General features: G+C 32.9%; 1 protein-coding gene across 1 annotated transcript; it reads right to left on the reverse strand.

Moving 5' to 3' along the window:
• Positions 1-15,243: 15,243 nt before the first annotated feature.
• LOC129872157 (uncharacterized) lies at positions 15,244-27,631 on the reverse strand. Its single transcript, XM_055947035.1, has 19 exons — positions 27,158-27,631; positions 24,877-25,029; positions 24,392-24,570; positions 22,397-22,504; positions 20,899-21,069; positions 20,251-20,805; positions 20,083-20,157; positions 19,549-19,677; positions 19,392-19,466; positions 19,080-19,289; positions 18,723-18,875; positions 18,422-18,636; positions 18,196-18,313; positions 17,975-18,107; positions 17,686-17,881; positions 17,503-17,608; positions 17,279-17,419; positions 16,828-17,185; positions 15,244-15,946 (listed from the first exon to the last, which is right to left on the reverse strand). The coding sequence occupies exons 1-18, from the start codon at positions 27,354-27,356 to the stop codon at positions 17,021-17,023; spliced, it is 3,081 nt and encodes a 1,026-aa protein (XP_055803010.1). The 5' UTR covers positions 27,357-27,631; the 3' UTR covers positions 15,244-15,946; positions 16,828-17,020.
• Positions 27,632-27,744: the final 113 nt, after the last annotated feature.

A 27,744-nucleotide genomic window follows, 5' to 3' on the forward strand; every position in this document is an offset into this window, starting at 1 on the left:
GTTGAGTTTATTTGGATGAACTTATTTTAAGCAGTTTATAAGTTGTTTTAGTTGTGCACCTACTGTTTTTAAAAACTTATAAACAGTTTTCAACTTATAAGCTGCTTAAAAATTAGTCAATCCAAACAGGCTAAAAGTATTCATGCAAGATTAGGAGTGGATGTAGAAAGTAACTTATTGAGTTCACCGAAGTAACTTTTGCGGCAATATATATATATATATTTAAATTTTATTAAGTAATTATAATGAATCTTTTTAAATGCATTGCGACATAACTTGAGTTTAAATCTATAAATTTAAATTAGGAATCCAGTAAACACATGTCTCTCATTTGGACTTTTCTAAATTTAATTGCATTCCACTTTAGGCCAATAAGGAGTCTTAATTAGTGGGCAAAATTGTAGCCCACCCCAGATAATTAAGTGGCTCTTCCATTCCCTTTGAGTCATCTAGAGACTGTTAGCATAGGGTAGGGTCACAATTTTTACTTTTTTCTGCCCACTGCTCCTAGTCAACAGGCTTTTAACTACTCTGAAAATCAATGCTATTACTTGGAAATTTCTGGTTTAATAACTCCACGAGTTTCTTGTTTTTGGGTACTCATTTTTAGACAAAACAAGAATTTATTTGAATTGACATATTTGAGTATTGTTAAATTCAAATAGCTTTAAAACGTTTTTTGGATGTTTGAATAAATTTAAAAAATATTTATAACATTTGATTTAAAGTTAAAATAATAAAATTTTTAATTTATAAGTTAAAAGCTAAAAGTCAATTCAAACAGATTCAAAGACTTTTTTTTGTTTATCGAATGATCTTCACCTCCTCATAGTAGTTTCTTCGCCCCATTTCTTTTTTTCTTTTCATCATTGGAGGCTAAGGGCGGAACTAGTAGCTCGCATGGATTTAGCCAAATCCAATAATTTTTGCTTAAGTAGTGTATTCTTTGTGTTAATAAATTTATTAAATAAGTACAAATATTAAATTTAGAATTTAGTTATTATTATTTAAAATTATTATTATAAAATTCAGAACTCATAAAATCGAAATTCTAATAGCATGTATTGTCAATATTTTTTGTTAACATATATTCACTAAACTTTTTTAGGATGAAAGAACTTTTTAGTGGTGCATCGTCAGGTCTTACCTCTACGTTAGACAACCTTAGAATTTTCCAAAACAAGATGTGAAGATTTGTTTACTTAATTTTTTAAAAATAAATGTGCGGTTTATTAATTGTCCTAAAATGTGTAGCCCCAAAGTTACAAGATAACACCAACTCAGAGTGGATAAGATCCTATTCATGAGATGCTGGACTTTACTTAATTCTTTCTCTTGTCCTTCGTAAAATAATGTTAAGCGTATTCTCCGCAATAATTAGAAAATCTTATAAAAAAAAATGGTTTAGTATCAGCATTAATCTAAAGAAACTACCCGCTTAATGGCCTCATAATCTAAACTTTTTTTTGACCCGGGGGATGGGGTGGGGTATGTGTGTGTGTGTGAAAGTTGCAACAGTAATGATTGTTTTCTCTCATATTCTTTAAATTTCTTGAAAAAAAACTGTTCTGTATATGTTTGTGACTTTTGAGAAAAGTAAAGACATGAGGGAAAACGTTTTAATGGAATTTTGTATCCAGCAAGAGACATTTCTGATTTCAAATGTCAATAAATAACTCCAAAAAAAAGGGAGAATCTTTTGGTGGACAAGTCATTATTAACGTACTAAATTAGGAGTAATCACTCCCAAAAAGAATTTGGGGGAGCCGGGGAGGTTAACTAAAATAAAAATAGCCATAGTTTAATTGGTTCACTATTTAAATTTTTATATTATTGGTTAGAATTTCAACTCCCGTATTTTCCTTCCCTATCCCCCTATACGTAATAATATAATTTTTTTTTTCAAAAAAAAGTAAAGGTGAAGCACTATGATCCAAAGAAAATAAGGTCTAAAATAATCCTCTTTGAAAGTGAGATTGTCTTTTCCTATATTTTATTAGTCATTATCTTCACTTCATACATTTTTTTTTACATTATATATTTAATTATTTGCTCACTGATTCAAATTTCAAGAGTTAAGATTTACGATTCGGTGATCGAACGAATTATTCCTCCCTCGATGTACCAAGGGAAGCTTCTACACTAACTCATTTCGATATAACTTTTACAATTTTTACCAAATTAAATTACTCAAATGTTAAACTTTGGTTTGATGAACGACTAATTAACTTTTCAGTCATTATTTAAAATTTCCTTCCACTATTGTTAATACAATTTATAATGTACATATAAGATAGATTTTACATCTTAAACAAAGGATGTGTTCAGTACGATTTTTTTTCATAGATATGTTTTCTTGAAAAATGTTTTGGGGTGGAGATAGGGGTGCGGAGTGATGAGACGTGTTTTGAGCGTGGAATGACATAATTAATGTAGAATGTCGCTTGTAATTTTTTTTTTATATTTCTTGAGAAAGATATTTTCCTTAATTTTAAAAAAACTTGACTTTCTAAAAAAATAATATGTATCACATAAATATAAAAAAATTAAAAAATTTCCTCCGTACGGAAAATATCCTATAGCAATATCATCGTTAAGCACATAGAATGAAGAAACTATTGATCAGCATTGTCAATATCATTCAATTTTTGCGATTTCACAAAGAGCCACTTGGTGCTATTAAGCTTTAATTAGGGTGCGTTCGGTAAGATATTTTAATTTTCTAATGTTCCGTTGATTAAACGGTTTCTCTAAAAAAATATTTTTTTTTATAAATGAGAAAAAAAAATCTAATAAAAGAAGGGAAAACAAGTTCAATTTGCAACATTACACATTAATTGTGTCCTCTCTATCATCCAACACATTTTATCTTCATTCCTAAGTACTCACCATAGCCTTCACCCCCACCATACCACAGTACCCAGACGGCCATACTTCTCCACCCCACTTCTCATAGTATTTATTTAAATTATACAAATACTTTATTACTTATCAAACATACAAAAAAAAATAATAAAAAATTACTTATTTTCCTATAAAACATTTTCTTTGTACCGAACATATTCTTAATATTGACCGAGCACAACTATTCGAATTAGGGCTGTACAGGACAAACCGATAAACCGCACCAAACCGACAAACCGAACCAAACCGGAAAAAAAAACCCGACTAGTGGTTTGGTTTGACTTGGTTCGGTGTTTAAAAAAAATCCCGACCATTATAGGGTTGGGTTGGTTTTAACTAAAAAAAGTCAAACCGAACCCAAACCGACCCGATTATAGATATACTACTTTTAAATTATGTTATACATAAAAATATTTATTAAAATGTAATTTATAAATATTTTTTAATTTTTTTTCATAATTTTTGTTTTCTTTCTTACATTTAGATTTGGACTTGAGTAGCCCATCTAAATAATATATAAAAAAAACTTATGTTATAAAGTTATATTATAAAGTTAAAACTTCAAACAGTGTTGTGCCTCCATCTTATACGTTGATATTTTGTACTATAACTCTTTTTAAGAACCACTGCTCTGTGCTTTTTATTAGATACTATGAGAAACCTAAAAAAATCTGAAAAAACCCAAAAAACTCGAGAAACCCAAAAAATCCGAAAAACCCGAGAAAAATTGATATCGAAAAACCCGACTTTTATTGGTTTGGTTTATAGATTTAATTACCCGACACAAATGGTTTGGTTTGATTTGTAAAAAATCCGAACCAACCCGGTCTATGTACACCCCTAATTCGAATGATCAAATTGCCTCATGTTTAATGCGCATATATATATATATATAGCCACATGTTTCGTACTAAAATTAATTATATGACTCTGACCTGACTCTCTAAAGGTCTCTACTTCATTTTTCGAGCTCCAATTTTTCAATTTTTTTTTAACAAAATGAGAAAACGTGTTACGTTTTGATATTATTATCTCCACCCCATATTAGATAAGCATCTTACTAAAAATGTTTGTTTATATTGGTTGATCACTTACTAAATCAAGATAAAATTAATTCAATTTTTCGTATTTTACCCCTACAATTAATATGACCATTTAAATGTAAACAATTTCCAATACTAGCAATTTTTATATTCTATGTATATTGTATTGATATAAACAAAGGGCAAAACGGTAAAATCTTTCAATGTATTAATAATTTCTTAATCACCGTATAAAATTGAAAGTGCACATCTAATATAGATCGGAGGTAGTATATATTTTGAATAGATACTGATGGATTAAGTAAAGTCTATTATCTGACTTAACAATAGCATGTGTATTCCATGAACATATAAATAGCTTATTTGATGAATTGGCTAAGATTCTCACTCATTTGAAGTTCAGTTAATTTATATTAATAATCTGAACCAAACAAAAAGTACTATCAATTCGGGACCAAGCAAAAGTTCGGCTAGTTCACTAACAGTTATAATACCAAAAACTTAAAACTACAATACAAACAAAATTATGAATGCAAATTATTTTATATAATAATTAATATAATCGAAGGATTATAAAGTGAATATGTACTTGTTGTCGATGTTTGTTTCTAATCAATCTAAACCAAACACTAATTAAAGCTGCTATATCATATCTCAGGTGGGAGTTTTATAAAAATCGACAAGTTATTTTAATGATAGCCATAGCAAAGTAAATAATTTTTGTGTAACAATTTCTCCCCCTTTTTTTTATGTAATGAATATAAACATGACCATTTATGAAATTTACTTCTTCTTTTTTTTTTTGCCTACGCATGACATAGTATTTTGGCTCTATACTTATAAACTTATCATATATATGACTGTGTGTGTCTAGTTATTTTGCTTTATTTGTAAAATTTGACACATATTTAAATAATTAATTAATTAGTATATAGAAGTTTATCACTTAATTAATTAATTAATAGTATAGAGAAGTTGTGTTGTCTCAGAGATGCCCACAAGAAATGTGACTCCTAATTAATTAACGAATGATCCTCTACATTTCTAGATTAGCTGCTGAAACATGATAATCTAAAAAAACGACCCTCATGTTGGCAACGTTGATTAGGATACCTTTATGTCATTTTCTAGCAAATAGGTTTTTTTATTCTGTGTATTCAATAGTTAATATGCCATATATATGAGAAAAATAAAGTATAATATAAATATAAATTATATATTTCCGCACTCCATATGGATCCCTTCCTGCTGGATGATTAAAAAAGGATTGTTTAGTTACTAAATCCAAAATATGATTGTGAGGTCATCAAATTGACTTTATTTTAAGTGTTTTGTCTCCAACATTTTGATAAGCAGATAAGTCATGTTTAAGTATTTATTATCTAATGAAGCGTTGGCTGCAACTCTTTCCACATCATCGTCCAGTCATTTCATTTTAAGTCTCCACAAATATTTAAAATCTTACACTTAATTATTTTATGTTGAAATTGCAAATCACTATACGAACAATTGTAATTCACACTGTTAAATTTTTATTTTGAAATTGGAAATCACTAGACGAGCAACTCTAATTCACACTGTTAATTACATAGGCTCACTCACGTGTAAAAAATGAGATAATTATAGGAGATGGTCATTCGGTCATTTTAATTATCAAAAAATGGCTATTCGGTGTATATTTATGTATATTCTATGTATATTTATGTATATTCATTGTATATTTCATGTATAGAATGTATCATAATATATATTCAGTGTATAACTTATGTATAAGTAATCTATATTGTATATTTTCTATGATTTCTGTCTATTTTTATGTAAATAAAATATGACTATATTTATTATAAACTAATTAGTTTATTTGTATACATTTGAAATTGTTCCAAAAAAAACAATACACATATATTTGCTCATAAAAGTGACTCTTGAGAACAACTATTTCGAGGTCCAATATGCATCACAAAAAAATCTACGGCGTTTTTGTTTTAACAGATAATTTTTCTAGCAATTCCCTCTATTTCTATACTATAATTTTTCTAGCAATTCCCTCTATTTCTATACAACTAGTAATCAATGACTTTGATGACGTTCTTGCAAAGAAGCCATTACAATGTGCAAATATGTTTCTATTTATCTGCATTCAATATTCGTACTTGTGTTTTTGATTTTAACATATTTGTTTACTACTTATTGTTACAATATGATCATAAAACATAGTTGATATAGATTCACTTGATCATCATCTCAGCTGTAGTCTTTCTTTTCTTGTCAAATAAATTGATTTTTGTCAATGTTTAGTACTATTATTAGAGTTTGATTACCTAATTAGTTAGTGTGGATGGTTTTATATTTTTATTTCCCTTGCATTAATACAACATTACAAATCTACGGTGCTATGGGAAAATTTCAAAGTGGATATCAGATATGAATAAAGTGGATTTTAAATTAACCAGTACTGGAGTTAATCGCAATTATTATATTTGGTTAACGAGTTCTTTTTAATCGGATTATTATAATATCACTATTCATATTTCTCAAAAAAATAAATAATATCTCTCACTTTGATTTCGACTTTTCTGCTTGAACTTAATATGCAGGAATTAAGTGTCGTATATATAGTGGGAAGGGAGAAATAATAGTGGTCAAAATGACATTTGCTTCTCATTTTCACGAAATGAATGCGTGTCCTCTTCTTCACTAAAAGTGACCCTTCATTCAATTTTGTATGCCCGTCAACTTCAAGAAATAATTACTTACATAAGTATTTTATCACAATACTCATATTAATTGATGTTTAGCCTTAAATCTTGACAAATGATAAAGGGAATAAGTAAAAAAAAATCTTTTGATATGTAAAAGCTTACAAGTAAACATAAAAGTGTATTTTTAATATAGTAGATAAGTAAACATTGAGAAATTCTACATTCTATTTATTCATCTTTACGCGTATTTACTGGGCCAACAAACTTCGATCTATAACTTTGAGATTAGAGTGCTCTTTTTTGCTATTCATAATTGATGGTTATTTCATTAAAACCTCCTCCATCGATCAGAAGGGTCTTTAAATTATTAAAATGTAATCGTTTCTCTTATTTCAAAGCATAATAGTTTAAAATTGTGTTAAAATCAGTCACTATTAAAAAATCGTTATTTTCCCATTGAAACTTACTATTGAAAAATGTTTAATGGCAATTCTCACATATATTTTGATAGAATCAGTGAAAAAAACTATTCAATGGCTATTGCGAGTTTTTCAATGAAAATCTGTTTCTTATCATTCATTTTCTCAGTGAACTGATTCGGTGGAAATGGAATGAAAAAAACATGTTTTATAATACAAATTTTTCATTGATTCGTGATGGAAAAACCTAATGAATATTCTTAGACTAGTGCAACCATTAAAAAAAGTAATGCTATAACCTATAGCTAGGTAGAACGAGATTCATCAATATTCTAGAAAAACAGACGAAATGAAATAAAAGCCACAAGATTCATTCATTATAACACAATGGAACTCAGATTTCAACCCTTTTTTTATTTATAGGCTACTATAGGTGCCTGCAGCCAGTAAAGTCTTAATACATAAGACTCCCATATAACAAGAAGTAAAATGTTGTATGCATACATAATATTAAGGGACCTAACAACTGGGAATGCTTACTCCACATTGGGCAGCTACTTTCCTAGCATTAGGAGAGTTAACATACTGCTTCAGTCTAGGATCCTTCATGAATCCACAAATGCAAGGCTGCTGGCTCTTCAGCCTTGCGCAACAATCCTGTGATGGTGCGGTCCCACCCTGGATCACCCCCATACAAGGGCTCAACTGCGAGGCGTCGCATGTAGCCGCCTCGCTAGCCCCCAATTGATCACAAACAAGGACCATCACCAACATCACCGCCACAAAAGAACAAACCTTATTCATTTTCTTGATTCTACAAGTATTTTTAATTAATTAATGTAGTTGAAATGATCAGGTGATGAAGTAGTGAAAGTTTATGCCTCAATTTATAGAGATTCAAGAGAATGCTGATGAAAGAATTTGTAGTAAATTTGAAGATGATTTGTGGTCTGTCACTACAGCTAGCAAGTGATGCTGGCAAAATTTAATTTGTAGATGGGGTGGGTTGGTGGCAGATATGTAGTAAATTAAACATATGACTACAAATCTAGCCGATAGTTTTAGTTTTAGTTTTCGAACATTGACTGATCATACGTTATGCTTCTCCAACCTAAGTTTTTCAAGGATGGAGATTTCTTCACACGAGACAACGTGAAAGTGAGAATACAAATTATTTTCTAAGAGGGAAAACTTTAAGTATCTTGAGTTAATAATAGAAGAAATTAAATTGGAAAATTGTCGATGATGTTACACTCTATATCGCAGTGGAGTAGATGAAGTAGAGGCTCACATTCGGTGTCTTGTGTGATAAAATATGTCACCAAGACTTGAAGTTAAATTTTTAAAGTGGTTGTTAGACTAACCATATTAAATGGAAGAAATGTTGATCAGTCAAAAATTCTAGCATGATTGATCTCGTAGAGATATATTTGACCCTTTTCAATTATACCTATAAATATCTTACATGGCAAACTATAAAAATTAAAATTATTTTAAAATTTATTTATGAGTCGGTTTAATTTTAGGATATATATTTAACCCAAAATTTATTCAATTTTTTGATGGCAGGCTCGAATTATGCCCCACTACAAATGTATGTATTATAACCAACCCAAGGAGATAAAAAGAATAGGACATAGAGATGGAGAATCCTGGTAGAGTTTTCAGAGAATATTGAAATCATGATCATTCTAAGTTATAAAATGAATGCACGATAGAAGTTATACTCTTACTATTATAAATTAGTTAACAAATATGTATACCCGTAACAAACAATATTGATACATATTAGGTATTCCCCCTTTTTTTTTCTCTATGATCAATTCATCACCTTTTGATTAACTTATTGAAAAAATTCAATTTTTTTTTTATCTAGATGGAAAGTTAAAACGCAAGTGTTATTAATGTACGTTAATTTGTAGTAAGTAGCATTGGGGGTGATGTTGGGTACTAGGTGCATGTTGTGTGTTGTGTTCGTTAATTTGTAGCAAGTAGCTTCGATTAAATTTAGATCCATGTATTGCAGAGTTTATTTGAAGCTGGTGATGATACCCAAGTCTCGAATTCGAGACCTTTAATTAAAAATAAAATAATTCTACCATTGCACCATAACTCATATTGATAACTCTATGTTCTATTATTCATAAGGACTATCCCATTATACAGACTGGTTCTCTAAATAAAATCACGAATATAGAGGAGATATAATTGAAACGAAAAAAAAGAAGCAAAAACAAATTGCATTTATAGGAAAAGCAACCAATTCATCAAGTAATGATTTTGCATCATTATGTTTTAGTTTGTTGCTTCTGCGTCAGTTGTGTCGGAGTGTTGTTGTTATTGCCAAAAAAATATAGTATATAGTTCTATCAGTGAATTCTATTTTAAATAAATTTATCTTTACACAAATAAAAACAACGCTGAATCAATTATATTTGAGGATTTATGCTCTAATAGAGTAATTTTCAGACTTTTAAAATTAGAAAAAAAAGTCAAAAAAACCACAAAAAAAGATAAATAAGATACCAGCGCCACCTCACCGAGTTTATATATATATATATATATATATATATATTGATTGATTTGGCTAAAACTAAGATAAAATTCACATGGCCAAGAGAACTAAGCAATATAATTAATTTCCAAAGGGCAGAACATTATAATTTATATCTATTAGAATATGCAACTTTAATCTAACCAAAGGTCAGAATTTTAAGGCATGGTGTCCATTAATGCATCTTTCTACAAATCACATTTTTAAGGCATGGTGTCCATAAACACACTTATATGCTCACCAAAATGTTGGAGACTTTGCACTTATAATTAAGTCAATTGAAAAAACTCACAATTATATTTTGGATTCACTAACTATTTTGAAATATCCAGCAGGCAGGCCGAAATATATAATTTATATTTATATCATACTTCAATTCTCATATATACGGCATATGAACTATTGTAAATACAAACATACTTCAACCAAAAATTAAAAAAAAAACGTTTTTTTTAGATTATCATGTTTTAGCTCTAATCTAGAACAGATATGTAGAGGATGGTTCATTAATTAATTAATTAATTAGTAGGAGTCACATTTCTTGTAGGCATTTAAATTAAAGTGAAATATACTTTTAAGACAACACAGCTCATCCATATATACTATTAATTAATTAAGGTTTCATAAACTTCTATATACTAATTAATTTATTACTTAAATATGCGTCAAATTTTAACATAATTAGACACACACAGAGTCATAAATAATGAGCCATTATCAAAACTCTCTGAGTCCCACCCCTCGAAAGAAGTGATACAGCCCATAGACAAACTTGATGAGAAAAAAAAATGAAGGTCACATCAATAATAGCAAAGCAGATCCAAGACCCAACGATGGTTATTCGTTTGCTCTCTTTGTTGGCCATAATGGATATGGATATGTTGAAATTGAAATACAAGGCAACACCAAATACCAAACAACATGCAAGCCAGTCATAACGAAAACTTACCCAAATCCTATCGGGTCGGGGAGGTTTGGGGGCATCATTTTGGGAATTGCACTACCTAGGTGTAGGGTACTTTGATATATGATACTATTATATATAGGAGGCAAAAATGAAAACCCTAAAATTTTGTTGGGAAATGTGTCACTATTTGTTAACAAACTTTAGTTTAAGTAGTTATAGTATTTTGTGAATTCAAAATCGTTTATATATGTCTTAATTATTATGAGTTGTATAAAATCTATTTTTACATAAAAGTGTTAGTGTCACAAAACTTAATTAATTACGTAATTGATAATTCAATCTGGTTCTAAATTTAAGATTGATTTTAGATTTCCAACGGATATGTTATATTACCAATAAAATAGGTCATTTGCTAAATCCTTTCTTATTTCTGAATTTCACCCTCTCATTCTCATGTATATTTCCAGACCAGTACTTTATTTTTATTTTTTCTCTCCAAAACACATAATCTAAACACTAAGAGCAAAATTGCAGGGATCTTTTGTTCTCTCGTTTTGGCAAAATTTTTAATGGAAGATTGTCTCCTTCTCCCCTCTTGTCATATTCCTTTACGTTTGTTTTCCAGTACGTATAAGGCTTTAATGGCCTTTAATTTGTTATATTCGAAATCAAAGAAAATAATATAATACAATGCACCGCTTGTGTGTGAACTTAATATGCAGAAATTAGCAATTGGTATTGTATTAAAACCTCCTCCATCGATCAAAAGGGTCTTTAAATTATTAAATTGGTATTGTTTCTCTTATTTCAAAGCATAATAGTTAAAAATTAAGCGTATTAAAATCATTCAGTATTAAAAAAGTACTTTTGATAGAATCAGGAAAAAAATAATTCAGTGGCTATTCTCATTATTTCAATAAAAATCAGTTTTCTAACATGCATTTTTTTAATAAAAAAAGTTATATTTTAAGTAAAAATGGAGGGGAAAAATCATATTTTATAACATCCCTATTCATATCTCTCAGAAAATTTAATAAAATCTCTCACTTAGGTGTCGACTTTTCCGAGAATGATTATTATTCTCATCATAATGATAATATAATGCACCGCTTGAACTTAACATGCAGGAACTTAATCCGGTCACTATTAGTCAATAACAACAGAAAAAAAATTCAGTCATTAAAAGTTAACGACTGGATTGGACGTCTCGTCGCTGAAAAATCTTTAGCGACAACATAAAGTCCGGTCGTAGTATCTCTTTTCAACGACCACATTTTCCCTTTGTTGATTATTATTTCGGTCGTTAAATGTTTTAATTACGACAACAAATCTGTTCATTAGAACTTCATTTACCTTCACGAATTATCTATATATCTTCCACTACATCCAAAAATCTGATTATTACATGGTTATATACATATACAGACATTGAAAGACAAAAAATATAAAAGAGTAATAAAATTTTATAGCTAATTATAAAGAACTAAAATATAATACTTTTAACGAATATATTTATATAAATTATGTGACACTATTTTTGTCTACTCTCAACATAGAATAAAAGTAAAAAATGTATTTTTAATATAGTGAATAAGTAAACGTTGAAATGTTAGACATTCTATTTATCTTGTCGTATTCACTGGGCCAACAAACTTCGATCTGTAACTTTGAGATTAGAGTGCTCTTTTTTGCTATTCATAATTGATGGTTATTTCATCAAAACCTCTTCCATCGATCAGATGGGTCTTTAGATTATTAAAATGTAATCGTTTCTCTTATTTCAAAGCATAATAGTTAAAATCAGTCCCTACTAAAAAAATTATTATTTTTCCATTCAAAAATATTTACCGACTATTTTCACAGATATTTTAATAGAATCAATGAAAAACTAAAATAAAATACTCAGTGACTATTCTGAGTTTTTCAGTGAAAATTTGTTTCTTACCATTTATTTTCCTAGTGAACTGGCTCGGTGGAAATGGGGTGAAAAAAATAAGAGGAATTTTCGCACATAACCATTCAAAAATACCTTAATTATGCTCCATAGCTATAGTTTGGGTAATTACATTTCGTAATTATAGCTATAAGAACGTTTGTATAATTCGTGTAACGTTTGTATATTTCGCTATACAATTCACAGTGTTTGTATATCGTTTGTACATTTCGCTATACGTGCACAACGTTTGTATAATTCACCTCTTCTAGTGATCCCAAATATCCTTTCTCAATCGATATACACATACATACATATATATATACATATATATATATATATATATATATATATATATATATATATATATATTGGAATGGATTGGGACTTTATGAATTTTTCTGCACTTTTTTAGTTAATAAGATCCTATTATTACCATCCCAACAAATAAGTTTTAAACAGAGTCCTTGAAATTTGAACCAAGTACAATTTTTTTTTAATTATTATTATTTACTACTATATAAAAACACAAACATTTGAATATTTTCTTAATTAAGCTTTTGACCTTTCCAAAATTCAGAAAGTAACCTTAACCAACACCTTACAAATATCTTTCTTCTAATTGACCTAACTTGAAAATTTTAAATTGACGTAAAATGAAATTTATTAGGTCAAAATTTTTATAAATATTCTCTCCATATAAAATCGACTTAAAATTGAAAAACTTTTATAGTGCTAGCTGATTGTCAAAATCATATGTATATATATTAACACAATAGATGAATGTTATATGATCTCTTAAACACATAAAGATAATTAATGTATTTAGTTAAACTGCGTTTTGATGTTTGTAATTATATATTCTCTTTAAAATGTAACATGTATAATTATCCATATGAGAAATTATGTTGGGACAAGTACAATTCAATATTTGAGACCATGCTTTATTATTTTTTCAAATAATAAGTTTTGCAGGAAATTTCACTTTTAGTTAATCTCGAGTTGTTGTTCTTATATCAAAGTTCACATGATATGACAAATGTCAACTCAAAGAAAATTAATAGCAGCGATCGTCGCTATGATGATTATTTACAAAAGAAACGAAAAAAAAATATATGCTACTAATAAATACTCAAAAATATCTTTGATTAGTCTTTTATTTTTCTTTCCGAAAAGTTATAGCATTTTCATTAGAAACAAAAAATTCACATGAACATAGAAATTTATTAACTCTACATCCTTCTATAAATGACTTTACTATTATTTATGAGTGAAAAATGAGGACAATGTGATTCAAATCAAATATATTATAAAAGGACAAATAATAATTAACATGCTTTAGACTAACAAAGCTAAATCAAAACTAAATTTTTATTGTTCAACAATTTCGAAGCTTGAACTTAAACGGAAATAAATTTATTAAACGTTTTGTGCTAACACAAATTTCAGTAGTATATTGTTTAATATACAAAGTTGTGCCAACACAAATTTCATGTAAAATCCTCATCCCCTTTCGTGAAGATCGATTCGAATTCACCAAAAAATAATTTTGTTGATATGAAGTTTTTTTTTTTTTTTAAAAGCAACTTATGGACTTACAGTCCTTTTTATTCAAAAAATAGATGTCCAAACACATTTAAAATGAACCCAAAATAAAAAAACATTAAATATAGCTAAATCCGGCCCAAAAGTGAGCGAGATAACAATAAAGAGGTTTTCGTAATTTGATTCCAGTTGCTCCTTCTTCTCTTCCATCTCGTCGTTCACTGTCTGTTTCAAACTCTTATCTCCGCCTCCTTTTTCTGTAGGTGATTAATTTGTTGCATCTTTCGAATGTGTAAGTGACAGGTTCTAATTTTCACTATTGAACAGGTTTCGGAGATGATTATGGATTTTGATAGAATTATCATACTTTGAGAAATAAATTTCTATAGAACAGCAAATTACATGCCCTTTTATGCCTAACAATTGCTAAAGTGGCTCCATGACAATTGTGTGTATTGAATCAGATTACTTTTTTTTGTGTGTATATACTATTAATATTCGTGTTACCACAAGTAGCCTGTTAAATTTGTTTCCGTTTAACATCATTATCTGTCCGTTTAAGGTATATTCTATTTAGATCACGCTGCTCTTATTTTAGATAAACACTCCTAGTAAGAATTCCTCTCCTTATTGACTCAAAAATTAATCTGCTCATTCCCCAAAATTATTGTAATTTCCAAGTGGAATTAATACAAAATTTCAGTATTAAAATTGGATACATGCACAATTAATTTTACATTGTTTATACATAATTAAAATTATTTTTTAATTTATATATAGTAGATGTTAAACCTCTTTAATTTCTTTGTGCGTTTACTTTCATGTTTTGAACCCCTTCACAAAAATTCTAGGTACGTCACTAGCAGCATACACGATACTCGCCTCATACCTCACTTTTAGAATTACATGGGTATGTTGTTATAATATCGGATAAAATGAGTTAACTCTGTTCACATCGAAACGAGACCAGTAGATAAAGAATCGCCTGATCTTCTCAATAGAAAGAAAAGGGAAAACATTATAGTGAATTCACTAACAAAGACTCTTAAACAAAAAATATTGACACTTTTGTTTAGGTGTGAGAAGAATTTCCCGTCCAAAGGCCACGGTACACCACAAGATTAAATGAAATGTACAGTGGACTAGTAGATTGTTGAATGAGTAACATCTTTTTGCAACGCATTATCTCACTGGACTTCCAGGTCGAATTGATCGATTCGTAATATACGTAAAGCATTCCTGGAGCAGCGAGGGGACGGAGTTATTACTTATTTGAAAGAGATTGGTGTCAAAGACTGCTAGACCAGAGAATCTCCCATATCATTTGTACACTAAATTTGTATACACTTTCTCCTCGTTTTGTTGGTAAATTCAGTACATTTCTTGTACATAAAGAATCAAATAAATTGCAAAATTTCATCCCTGTGAAGGGAAAACTTTGGCCCAGAATCAACAAATGGAAACATTGTAGTCTACTGCACAACATACAGAACGAACTTTCCTTTTTACCTCTCCTGCAAAAGGAAGAGCCATTATCAGTGACTTGGGGGAGTATCCTCGGTGCCCTTTGCTTTTCCTCTGAGCATGTCTGTAAAACCACCTCTCATGATCCGCCTAAATCTTGTGTCTTCTGCTGCTGCTGCTTGTGTGAGGACGGGCCTCAGAGGTTCAACTTCCACTGGTGGTGGTGCTGCTGATGTTGCATCTCCAGCTTCTCTTTTCCCTAGTAAACCACCTTCACCGAAGAAGCTGCTTACTGATGATGCAATTCCCAGATGAGCACCCATTACTTTACTAATCGTATCAAATGTTCCACCAGATCTTTCCCTCATTACGATCTCCAGTGCTTCTTTGTGTGCTGGATCAAGAGAATCAGCATCTTTTAACAGATTTTGAATTGCAGGTAGAAGGAAGTCTCTGACACTTGAAGCAGAAAGATCTGCAATAGAACAGTCATAAACTGAGTAAAGTGAAGATTTCAATGAAATAGTCCAGACAAAATGCCATAAAGCAGGAGAAGGTCTGTGTGCGACATTTATGCTTCAATAGCACATGTAGTTACATTTTTGTATTACATTAGTGCACTGCACAACCAGAGGAAGAGAGATCAATAGAACTTGTCCTTAGACCTTCTTCTGACTTCTGTATCCCCACTGACATTAGATAGATCACTTGCACCTTCATAACCTAGACACTACATACTGAATGCTTTAGTGTTTCCTCTTCTTCCGCTATGTATTTCCTTTCTTCCTTGTGTTTGGTTTCTAGGATGCTGGCAATCCCCCTGGAAAGGGGGGAGCAAGCAGAGTTTAGTTCAGTAGAGACAGTCCTAGCAGTCATGTTTCCGCAAACCTTCTTAGGTCCTGAAGTTAACGATGGCCTCTTTCACTAATTTGAGAGTTTCCTGACTCTCACTTAACTATCTCAGAACAGGTCCGTCACACGCTTGTAATTAACATGAACAAGAAAAGGAAACACACTAAACCCAACAAAATCAAAATCAGCCATTTATGTTAACTTTGGCATGTATCTAAGTAAAAAGTTGGTCATTTTTTAGGTAATTAACTCTCTCTTGATGGGACAAAACTCCATGAGATCTACTTTGATCAACCATTATTGCTAGAGGTAGTTTCACAACCAAATATCAGGATATTAACCACCTGTATCAGTCCATTGCAATACATTGTTTATTATACTCTGATTTATCTCTCCAGAAGCAGCTAAACCTAGAGGGTGATCATTTTGAAGAACATTTATATCTTCAAAAAGTAAAGAGATGTATGAACGAGAAAAATAGAGGAATAACTAAACGGAGCAAACCAGTAGCATCAAGAGCACGAATTGATTCACAAAATGTGTTGGCTCTCTCACGGCGACGCATCATGTCACTTGAAGGAGGAGGTGTTGCTGTAAGTAGGAATATCTTGGACAACAAATGTACGCTAAAGTTAAAGAAAGTTAATGAGAATGAGAAATCAAAGCTAGTTTTGGCACACATTACAAAAATGCATTGCTACTTTAAGCAGTGCATGAAAGCTAAGAGGTTGAGGATATAATCTCTAAGTCTCTCCGTCGTATGTGGCACTGCCATCACCAATGCACGAACTACAGCTAATGTAGCTTCATGTGATCCATCCTCAAGAAAAGCATCCATTTGAACACGTATTTTATCAACAATCTAACAAGAAAGTTAGAACAAAACGCCTCATTAAAGCCTCTAGATGAACACAGAACAAGAATGACACCAGATATTTAAGCAAAAACCCTATACCGCATCACTTTTATACTGCTGTGCCACAGCTCCGAAAGCATCAATACTGGCATATTTCACATTCAAGTTTTGGTCAGAACCAAGCGTTACCAGAGCAGGCAAAACGTGAGTTGAGGCAACCTTGGCATCAATACATGGAACCTGGTGAAGTTTCAAGTATGATCAAAGTAAGTCACAGACAATGCTTAAATTTAAGCAATTTCACAAAAAATCAAAGGTCATACAATGACTTTGAAAAGATTGGCAGCTGTCGCCTTCATGTTTATTTCAGAACTCACAACCATTTCCCAGAGGATGTTAAAAATCATATTGTGATGTTCATCAAAAGTGCTGCAGAAAAATATAGTCAGCCATCATCTAAGGAGTTCAGACACAGACTGTAATGCCCTTATTAAAATGGCACATACCAAAGAAAGCGAACAGAAAAGAAAATCTCGCGCTTCACTGTCTGACTCTCTTGTCCTGAAGTTTGAATCAAGAGATTTCTCAAGTACTCTGTCAAAAGTTCATGCTTCCTAGGAGATCCTAAAACACCTGCCAGCAGAAGAGGCAGGACACAGATGGCAGCAATTCTTTCAGCTACTGCAGTTTTCGGTTTCAAACCTGTTGAGGAGCAAATCAAAACCAATTTGGTGGTCTAAACATGATCTATCACTTAAAAGGTTTGCTTAAAACAAGAAGTTGTTAACTCATTACCCCTTATTCTTGATTGGCACGTTGCAGGGAAATATGATAAATCACCATCATCACCAACTGCCACCAAGAATACAGGTAGCATGATGTGTGTCAGGTAAGGTTCCCCGAGCAGGTCTGAAACTGCCAATAAAAACTGCATTGCAAAATTAAAGACTAAACCGGAAACAAGGAGGCATTTCCAACCCAAAGCACCAAAACTTAAGAGAAACAATTCAAGCTACCCGTGTGATTCGATTCCTTAGGTTATCTTCCTTCTGAGGTAATAGAGAGGCTAGTTCAATCAATGCTGAAAAGCAGTCGATATGCAACCACTCAAAAGAAGGCCAGTCCATCTTTCCTCTGCATAGACAATTCAAATATCTAGCAAGTATTAACTATACATAGCGAGAGCACCTTTGAAGAATAATAGAAAGGTAGGTTAGAAACGCAGGTAAAAGGGGATAGTACCCAGCATACTGTTCAAGAACTGAAGCAGAAAAGACTAGACTTTCATCATCCGAAACCAATGGGAATAGGCAGGTATCAATAGCTTTCTTGCGTACAAATGGAAACAACTCCGTCAGTAAGCGCAGCAGAACATCTATGTTCCACCGCTCTCTCTCTCCTAAAGCACGAAGATGTGACTCGATAGAACCTTCCACCCCTGAAAGAGGTTGACAACGCTGGAAGTAGGGTTAATGTATCAGCTCCATATTTAAGACAAGTTACTGCTTCAGTGAGAAGAACCAAGAAAATGCAGAATCCATACCTGAGCAGAGCCCAAAGCATGAGATAATAGGACTTGAAGCAAATGATCCAATTCCTTCCCCCAATTTACTAAAGCTGGAACAAGTTCTTTGATTGTTGTTTCCACTACCACTCCAGATGGATCACACACCAATTGAAACATCATCTCCTCAACCTTTATACACACAACAAATAAAAATAGGAATTGGAGAAAATCCATTTATGTATGTGCTATCATCTAATCAGTTTGGGCAACCACATTAAGACCAGGGGAGGGAAAATGCTCCATTCCTAGACTACGGAGCTTACTTTGTGGGAAATTCTCTCAAGTCACATTTCTTCTCCATGATTGCCTCGAAGCTTATGTAGTGAGGCTGACCTTGAAATATTTGTCCATACTTGGGAAGAGAGGAAGAAGCAACGCCAAATTATGAGCAGAAGCCTCCCGAACAACTGTAGCAGAATCCTCGATGAGCTGTTGCACAATAGACAAGATAAGAGAATCTCGAATCTCAGGGCGCACAAATTCAGCAAGTTCTCCACAAGATTGAGCAACTAGCAAGCGGCGCTCCTCATACATGTGATTGATCTACACATCACAACAATAACACCCAGTGTGAAGTAGCAAGAGTAGATGGAGTATATGGTAAAATCATGAGATTCCAGCAGAATGGATAGAAATAAATCTCACTTGTTCCCAACACTGAGGAAGTAGTTCAGTTTCCGTTCTCATCTCTCCAACATTTCTGGCAAGAGTGACACAAGCCTAAACATGATACAAAAATTTGGTGGAATGCTCTACTTTTTGAAGAAATTCAAGTATGAAACAAAGGTTTTGACAGTCTTACATCCATTATAATCCGTCTCTGTTCTTCATCGGGACGCTTGATTAAGTTGAATAATGTATGGGTCAAGGAGTCCCGTGTACTGCTGTCTGGGTGGCGCTCAATTGCGCACATTATAAGAGGAAGAAGCTCCTGCAAGATACAACACCAATAAAATGGAAATACGGCTACTTAGTCAGTTAGTCCAGAATTTTTTTAAATCCCTTATTGTTGCACAAGATTATTTAGGAGCTGTTGAAACAAAATTCGGAAAGAAAGAGTGAGTGGAAGTTGAAGATATGTTAGGATAATTGTAGCTTTTTTTAAGATATGTAGAAAAAATTGTGAGTGGGAAGAGACTTTTTCAATGGAAAAACACCTTCAAGAACATCTTCGTTGGAAATTAAACCTTTTCTTGGAAAACTCATTGAGCACGTGTTTTTCATGAAAAAAAATATAAAACTTGAAAAGATTTTCTCAACAAACACCTCCTAAACAAGGGGTTAGAACTTCAAAATTCAGAAGGATAAGTGTTAGATAAAAAATGGCAAAACATACCTCTCGGTGGTTGATCAATACATAAGGTACAATTTTTGGTAATGCATCTGAAAGGATCTGAATAGTCCCCAACCCCTGCGAAATCCAAAACATTTAAAGCATAAATGCCAAGAAAAAATGTTACCAAGTAAAAGGTTACCATGTATATATCTGAGAGAGAGAGCTTACAATCTTTTGAGCATTTGATTCGACCAATAAATTGTCTGGTTTCAAGATTAGTCCTTTAGCTTCTGAAGGTAGCTCACCATTGTGGTTGAGTACATTCTCATCTTTATCACCAACGCCATTATCATGTGAAACTACTACTACTTTCTCAGGTTCAGTAATTGTGTCAGCAGACGTTTGAGTCATCAATAACTGAGAATCTGCAGTTCCTAAGTCTCCAGAAGAAACACCAGCTGAATCATCAAAGACATTATGATCACTTGATTTTTCAACTTCATTTTCAGGACGTGTATTTCTAGTTTCTTCATTGATATTTTCAGGAGACTCGCTGTTCAAAGAATCTGTTGCCAGTTTCAACCTCTGGATTTCATTCTGTAGAACCTTTATCTCTTCCTTGTAACTGTCTGTTGATGGTAAGTCAACACCTTCAAAATCACTTGCTACAAAATTCCGCGCAGAACGAGCACCCTCTATATGCATTTTTAGCGAAGTTATTTCTGCTCTGCATTCATTCAATTCTTGCCTTTGACTATCTAGAGATTGCTTCAAACTCTGAACCTGAAGTACGATTATTCAAGTATGAGGTATCAGGTATGTGCATGCTACACATGAAAACTCTTGTAAAAACATAGAACACACAAAAGAATTTACCAGAATCTCCTTGTCTTTCATTTCCTTCTGCAATGCTTCTAAAGATTTTGCCAATACTGTGACTTGGGCATCTGCCATATCTTTACTCTTCAGCAAGGACTGCTTTTCATGCTTCAGCTTGTCATTTTCTTTCACCAACAACTCATTTTCTCTAAGCATAGCAATTTTTTCCTATAAATAATCCATGATTCTTTTCAAAAATAGCACACAAGAATAAAGCACCAGCGGATCCTATATTCAAGAAGCTGCAGAAGCATGTACAGGAGAATTTATTCCTTAGCTAGAACCTCAGTATGGAAGTGCAACATACTTGTCAAAGATTCAGAACTCCAACTCCTGGTAGATATCTAAGAGTTGAAACCAAGTGTCTTACAGAACTTCAACTTATTGTAGATACAAAAGAGTTGAGATCATGTAAGGAGAAAGATGAAGAGCTGTAATATTACCAAAAATTAAAACCTAAGTCGGTTGGAGGGAAGTAGCAGATAAGACTCAAAAATTCATCAGGAAAAGCTCATGGCTATGAATATAAGATATGCTAAGGTTGTTTTGCTTAAAATCTGGCTAAAATAGAACCTAACATCGTCAACAATAGAACATTATGGTAACAGGATTTTAGTGAAAGAAAAATTGCTGAATAAGAGAGTAGAATTGACAGAAATTGTCTGGAGGAAGATTTAAGAACCAATCATTAATCGTCCCACGAGCTACTTCCTTGCAGAGATGGGCTTAGGAATCATGGATGATGCAGGCTACAGTTTAAGTGGCAGAAATGAATTGGCAGAATTTCTTGATTGAATTTCCGTCTGGGAGGAAGCGGAGAGGATTAAGATGGGTGAGTGGTCCTGGATAGTGAAAAATTATTGCTAGTAAGCTGGTCATCATTAAAGGCTGCAACAGGGGTCGGAGCCCAAGTACATCCGTGCGAGCTAAGTGGGATTACCTACCCAGTGTAGTCTGAAAATATATTTAAAACAGTTGGAGGGGTAACTATGTGCTGTCTAAACTCAAAAAAATAAAAAACAAATTAATAGGAAAAAGAGATCAATATTGGACTAGTCTTAGATCTGAAGACATAAAATTTGACACCAAGCAGTATCCGAAGGTCTCTAGCAGTCAGGAGAAAACAGAATTGTAAACAAAATCAGATGTGATGAAAGTAAGGTATGAACTGACCATGAGGAACATAGAACAAAGAGATAGCAAAGACAAAACCAGGACTTGAAAAGGAAAGCATTCATACCTAATGCACTATAAAATAACTGGGTGGATATATTGTTCCTTCCCAAATTAAATTGCGACAAATAGAGAATTATAATTCAGTGCTAGAAGAAGGAAGGATGGAGTAAATCACTTAAAATATGGAATTACCCTAGCTTTACTGTAAGAGATGTGAAGTGTCACATATGATATTAACATAGATTTTACTACCCAGATGGATTTTAGTGGCAAGCATACAATGTCGTAAAAATGGTTGTATCAACTGTTCAAAAAGTACCTCAGCAGCCTCTGAGGTGGAAGACAGGTACTGGTAATAGTAATGGCGCAAAGCATCTGGAATGCATGCAGAGGAGTTCTGCTGAACATCTAGGTCTTGATCAGTAACCTGTCATACATAATAAAGAAGTTACCAACACTTCTAAAACGACATCTCAGCATAGTGCCAACGATCTGATGCATGTGACTCACCCATTAGTCCTGTTATGGTCAAGGCCCTCTGTCTAGAAAGTGCATAAATTAGATGAGGGGTTGTACAGAAAAGGCATCTGAAAGATGAACATAGAATAATAGAAAGCTCATTACACAATTCAAACCGTGCCAGGGTACCATTTTTCATTTGGTGGGATATGGTAAATAGCACCCTTCCCCCTAAACTCACCCTACCCAGGAGCCAAACAGTGTTTTTTCCCATTTTGATCCCTGGGTGAATCGAATCCCCAACCTCATGGTCGGAGGTGGGGCCCTATCCTGAAATACTACTTTTATAAACCAAGTTTTTACTTCCAGTATGAGATTCCAAGGGCTGATATTTAAGAAGAAGCCATGAAATATTTCTGAGTAGTTTCCAAGATTTTAACTCTGACAAAACAACTGCCTTACTGGGATTCTGTCCGAAAATTGCTTTTAATTACCTCCAACCCATAATATGTAAAGATTGTTCCGTTTTCTGAGATAATTGGCAAGCTGAAAATCATAGTTCATTGAAACATTGACGGTTGAATGGAAAAGGAGAAATTCTTGGTCTATAGTACATGAGAAATAAATTTTCCTAATCTGATAATGGAATGAACCTTTGCCTCTACATTTTCTCATATCTTGTACAATCCCAACTGCTCAACAATCTAATCCTGATTCTTGCACAATCCCAGCTGCTCAACAATCTAATCCTGACTCTTGCCCAACCGGAAGCAAAGGTGATTACAAAGTGAAGTTCAAAACGTGACTGCAGCTCGATTGAATAAAATTAAACAAAAGGCATTGGTTGCTAGTATAGAATCAATTATTTTACTCTCTTCTTGGGAAGCATTGATTACCTTGGCATCTGTTCATAGTCTCAGTTTTTTCCGTTGCAATTGTGGGATATAACATCTTCTACACCTAGTGGTAGTCCCCTTAGAACATATTCCCTCCATTCTAGTTTCTGTGACAACATTTCCTTTTTACTCCTCTCCAAAATGCTATATAACTTTCTAAATTTGAAAAAAAAACTTAATTTAAACTTCTCATTTTATGCTTAATGACGAACTTTTATAGCATGTAAACGTCATCACATGTTTCAGACTACAAGTTTTCAAAAGTCTTGCGACCATACAAATGTTATGACATATTTAAGATTACAAGTTTTAAAAGTTTTCAGTCCTTTCTTGAACTCCATATTAGTCAAACTATGCCACATAAATTGAAACGAGGGAGTACCGGAGTAACAAATATTAAATTATTTTTATACCTTTTTATAGAAACCTAGCAGTCCCATAGAAGCATTTTCATATAGTAACTAAAATTTATTGAAAATGTGATAATTTCTATATGCGAGGGGAGTTTTCAAAGTCTACCCAATTATCTATGCACGTCAGAATATCATGTGTGCTCCAAAATAAATCCAATGGTCTTTTGAATTTTAGGGCAGGCCCCTGGGGATATAGCGAACCGTGTTTAAAGGACACACTTCTTACTATATCTTCACATTTAACATAAATTAGAAAAGAGGCCACACTACTTAAAGGTCTACCAGAAATTTGGCTAATCATTTCTCAATATAAGTACTTGAAATTTCTGTCATGGAGATGTCGGCTGCAGCATTTGTGTTTAACATAACTGAAGCTCCAAATTTTTCGGTTATCACAGTTAATAGACCAAACAGGTGGAAATACGGAAGAAGAAGATATAGAAAACTGAGCATATAGCTCTGTGACACAATGTAGATAAAAATGTGACTCTTCTTCAATTTACGATGAACATCAAGAAATCAGCAAGTCGCCTTTATATCAATTACCTCCTCCAATAATGTCATTGCAGTCAAGCGATATCCTGCTAATAGTAAATACTCCTTTACAGCATAGTTCAAATCCTTCCGCTCATTATCCTTCAAAGGACCCAAATCAGAGAAAGAACCTTCCCTCTTCTGCTGTTGAAAATCCTTCCCATGGTTTTCGGAAGCATCGATCTTTGAATCTGCATGATGAATATACAGATCTATTCACATCTACGAAATGAAAATATTCAACGCAGACATATGCAACCCATATCTATGGCAGAATCACTAGTCCTTCCAGAAACTACCTTAAGCTCAAACATAACGAGCCTATCATTTATCCTGACATCAATTCTACATCTGCCTCATGATACAACTTCAATAAAAAATATATTACAGCCTAGACTAGTTTACAGTTGCAAGAACTTTATCTGAATGAATGAGCTAAGGAAACAAAATAATATCAGAAGAGGCAATTAAAATGCAGAAGAGTTTCAGGGATATACCACTTATTGGACAAGGAATAGTCTGACTTTTCTTTTGCAACTCAGTCTTAAGCTGCACAATGTCCTCTTGAGATAAACGAAACTCATATTCACAGAGTGCCAACTTTTCTTCCAGGGCTTCTTTTTCTTCAAGCAGACTTTGGGGATCTGCAACTGTTTTGATAAATGAATAGATATTAGTCATGAAAGATAAATTATACATAGGACCATGAGAACCAAAAAGTATAAGTGAGGTTGTAATTATGACTACTGAACACTGTCAATAATGAAGAACAAAATGCTTGAGATTCCACACAGAATCAGTGAAGTTCAGCTAAATCCAAATCGAGATACCCCAGTCCCACTCCTTTTTCTCTGAAGTGGAAAATGGTGGCTAAACCTCTATCAATGGTTTAAAAATCTACTTGAAGCCTCTGTGATTGAATTTGACATTCTAAACTGATGGATAAAGCTTTGTCTAAAAATCTCACACCAAAAGGCTGCATCATCAAAATCCTCATCACAGAATTTAATAGAAAAAAATTGGACAACTCTACTCAATTAAGTGATATAGGCCACTAGAAAAACTAGGTGATTTCTTCCAATTTGCCAAACCCTTGGTGGCAAAGTTAAGCAATACTTGTGTTGGTGGGAGGTAGCAAGTACCTGATGGAATAGTCGAGGTACGCACAAACTGGCCGGGACACCACCATCATAAAATGTTAGTATATGCCACCAGTTGCAGGTCGCTCTTCTCATACACAACGGCATCTTATTTTTAAACCAGCATATGGTTTTCTTTTTCTTTTGGTTAATCATTTGTTCTTAAAATCAAGAACTTCAGCAGAAGACAAGCTCAATTAAACAAGCTTCAAGATTGTGCATGGCTAACTCACATGTAAATGTATTTGAGGTTTTCTTTACTGAACCAAATATTAATGTTCCAAATTTCTAAGAGATTTCATTTGAAGTGCTAAATTTGGAGATCTAACAATCATGATGTAGCTTTGTTGATTTACATACTACCATAACTTGAATTCTTGACTGTCCAATGCAGCAATTGACATCAAAAAAACAAGTGTACTAAAAATGCGAACTTTCACTTTGACAGAAAAATACATATGAATCTTCAAACAGACAAAGTTTTTCTCTTTCCTTCTTCTTCTTCTTTTTTTTTTGTGGGGGGGGGGGGCCTGATTACCAAGAGTTTATTGAAGAAAATAGCAACTTTGCCATGAAATTATCATAAATTGCTCCTGTTGTTCCACGAAATCCAAATAGTCTTTGGTCACAACAGAAAAGGACAGATTTCTCACATGGAAAGCAATAGGTTCTCTTGGATTCAGTTGAAAGGAAAATATGCTACCGATAACATACGCACAAGAACCAATAGCACTTGCAGGACATTTCACTACAACAAGCTATTGAGAAGAAACATAACAAGGGCTATAGCAATGTGCTTGTCGATTAGCCAAGGTCATAGTTGATCCAAACACCACCGTCATAACAAAAAAAAGAAATAATAACCATGACAAGCAACCAAGAAGAAATACAGCTAATGGAAAAGGAAAAAAGGAGCTCAGCTAGTGACCACAACAATCACTGACATTGGAAAAACTACTGAGCTAAACTATTTTACTATGATATGTTAGGAAACCCTAACTGAGTAAATGATGTTAATGGCTTCCTCCGGATTTCAAAAGAAAATGAATGTCCACATTTAAGCTCCTTTTCTTGCTAAAGCCCTTGTTCTATTTAAATATTTTCCATCGCACCTTATAGTTGATAGTAATTAATTAATTAAATGTCTAAGTCAAGCCAATAACACCAAGATACTAGCACAAGCAAACATGTTTCACCATTCATAATAACGAAATTCGCATAGAGAATCACTTATTCCTCCAATTTATTCAACAAAATACTCTGGCTTAAAATTTTCGGATCATTCAATATTTCATCGAGGATGAATGAATCTTATACAGTTAAACATACAATATTTATTTTGTATACTCATTTTCCTTTTATATTCCATGAGATTCCTCAGTCAATGACCAAGTGAGACGCTGAAATTCAACCGCTAGTCCGACAAGATGTCTGTTGCGGCATGAGAAGTCAAAACACACAATACATCTCAATCTCACAACCTAATCTTAATTACACGGATTGATTCGCTCAATTTCAGCTGAAATAGTATGGAAATGATTGTCACAGCAATGCAGAAAAATGTGCATAAACACAAAGGATTTATTTATGGATAGGGTAAGTAGCAAATCAATACGAAGGGGCATGAGAAGCGACAAACCTCTGATAGAATTGAAGCGAGAGATCTGATCGGGAGGGAATTGGGAAGGATCAGAGAAGAACTGTTTAAGACGAATTGCCTGATCGTCACGGCCATCATCGAGAAGCTCGTGTAGCAGCTCGAATGCCGATAATAAGTAGTTCTCTTCCAAGAGAAAATTCACCACGCAATTGCATAGGGACGATTTTTCCACGTCCATTTGATCTCCTCTCCTGTCTTCAACTCTACATCAACATTTCGTTTCAAATTTGAGATCAATACAATGACATCGCTGGAGTGGAGAGAATTTGATGGAGCCAAGTTGAACTTGCGGTGCGAGAAGTTGTACAACGAGCCTTGAGAGGAGAAGGAGGCTGCGCTTTAGTGTCACGCACAATTCTTTCGGTTCGATCCAAACAGTCACGTGATTTGTCTTGAGAGCCGTGGATTGATCGCTCAGATCTATTTGATGCCCATGTGCTCCCTTGTTGCTTCATGAATATGTTTATTTTAGGAGTACGTTTTATAGAAAAATTTCCCACATATTTATTAGGAAAGAGTATTTTTGATCCATAAAATAATAATAATAATAATAATAAAGGTATTTT

The sequence above is a fragment of the Solanum dulcamara genome, chromosome 11, assembly GCF_947179165.1.
Source record: "Solanum dulcamara chromosome 11, daSolDulc1.2, whole genome shotgun sequence".
NCBI classification, from domain to species: domain Eukaryota; kingdom Viridiplantae; phylum Streptophyta; class Magnoliopsida; order Solanales; family Solanaceae; genus Solanum; species Solanum dulcamara.

Excerpts from the sequence above, each read along its gene's own strand:
- LOC129872157 (XM_055947035.1), bottom strand. The coding sequence starts at position 27,356 with ATGGACGTGGAAAAATCGTCCCTATGCAATTGCGTGGTGAATTTTCTC. Across the intron at positions 19,290-19,391 it reads TTCCTCAGTGTTGGGAACAA|ATCAATCACATGTATGAGGA; the intron begins GTGAGATTTATT and ends TGTGATGTGTAG. Across the intron at positions 18,314-18,421 it reads GTTCTTGAACAGTATGCTGG|AGGAAAGATGGACTGGCCTT; the intron begins GTACTATCCCCT and ends TTGTCTATGCAG.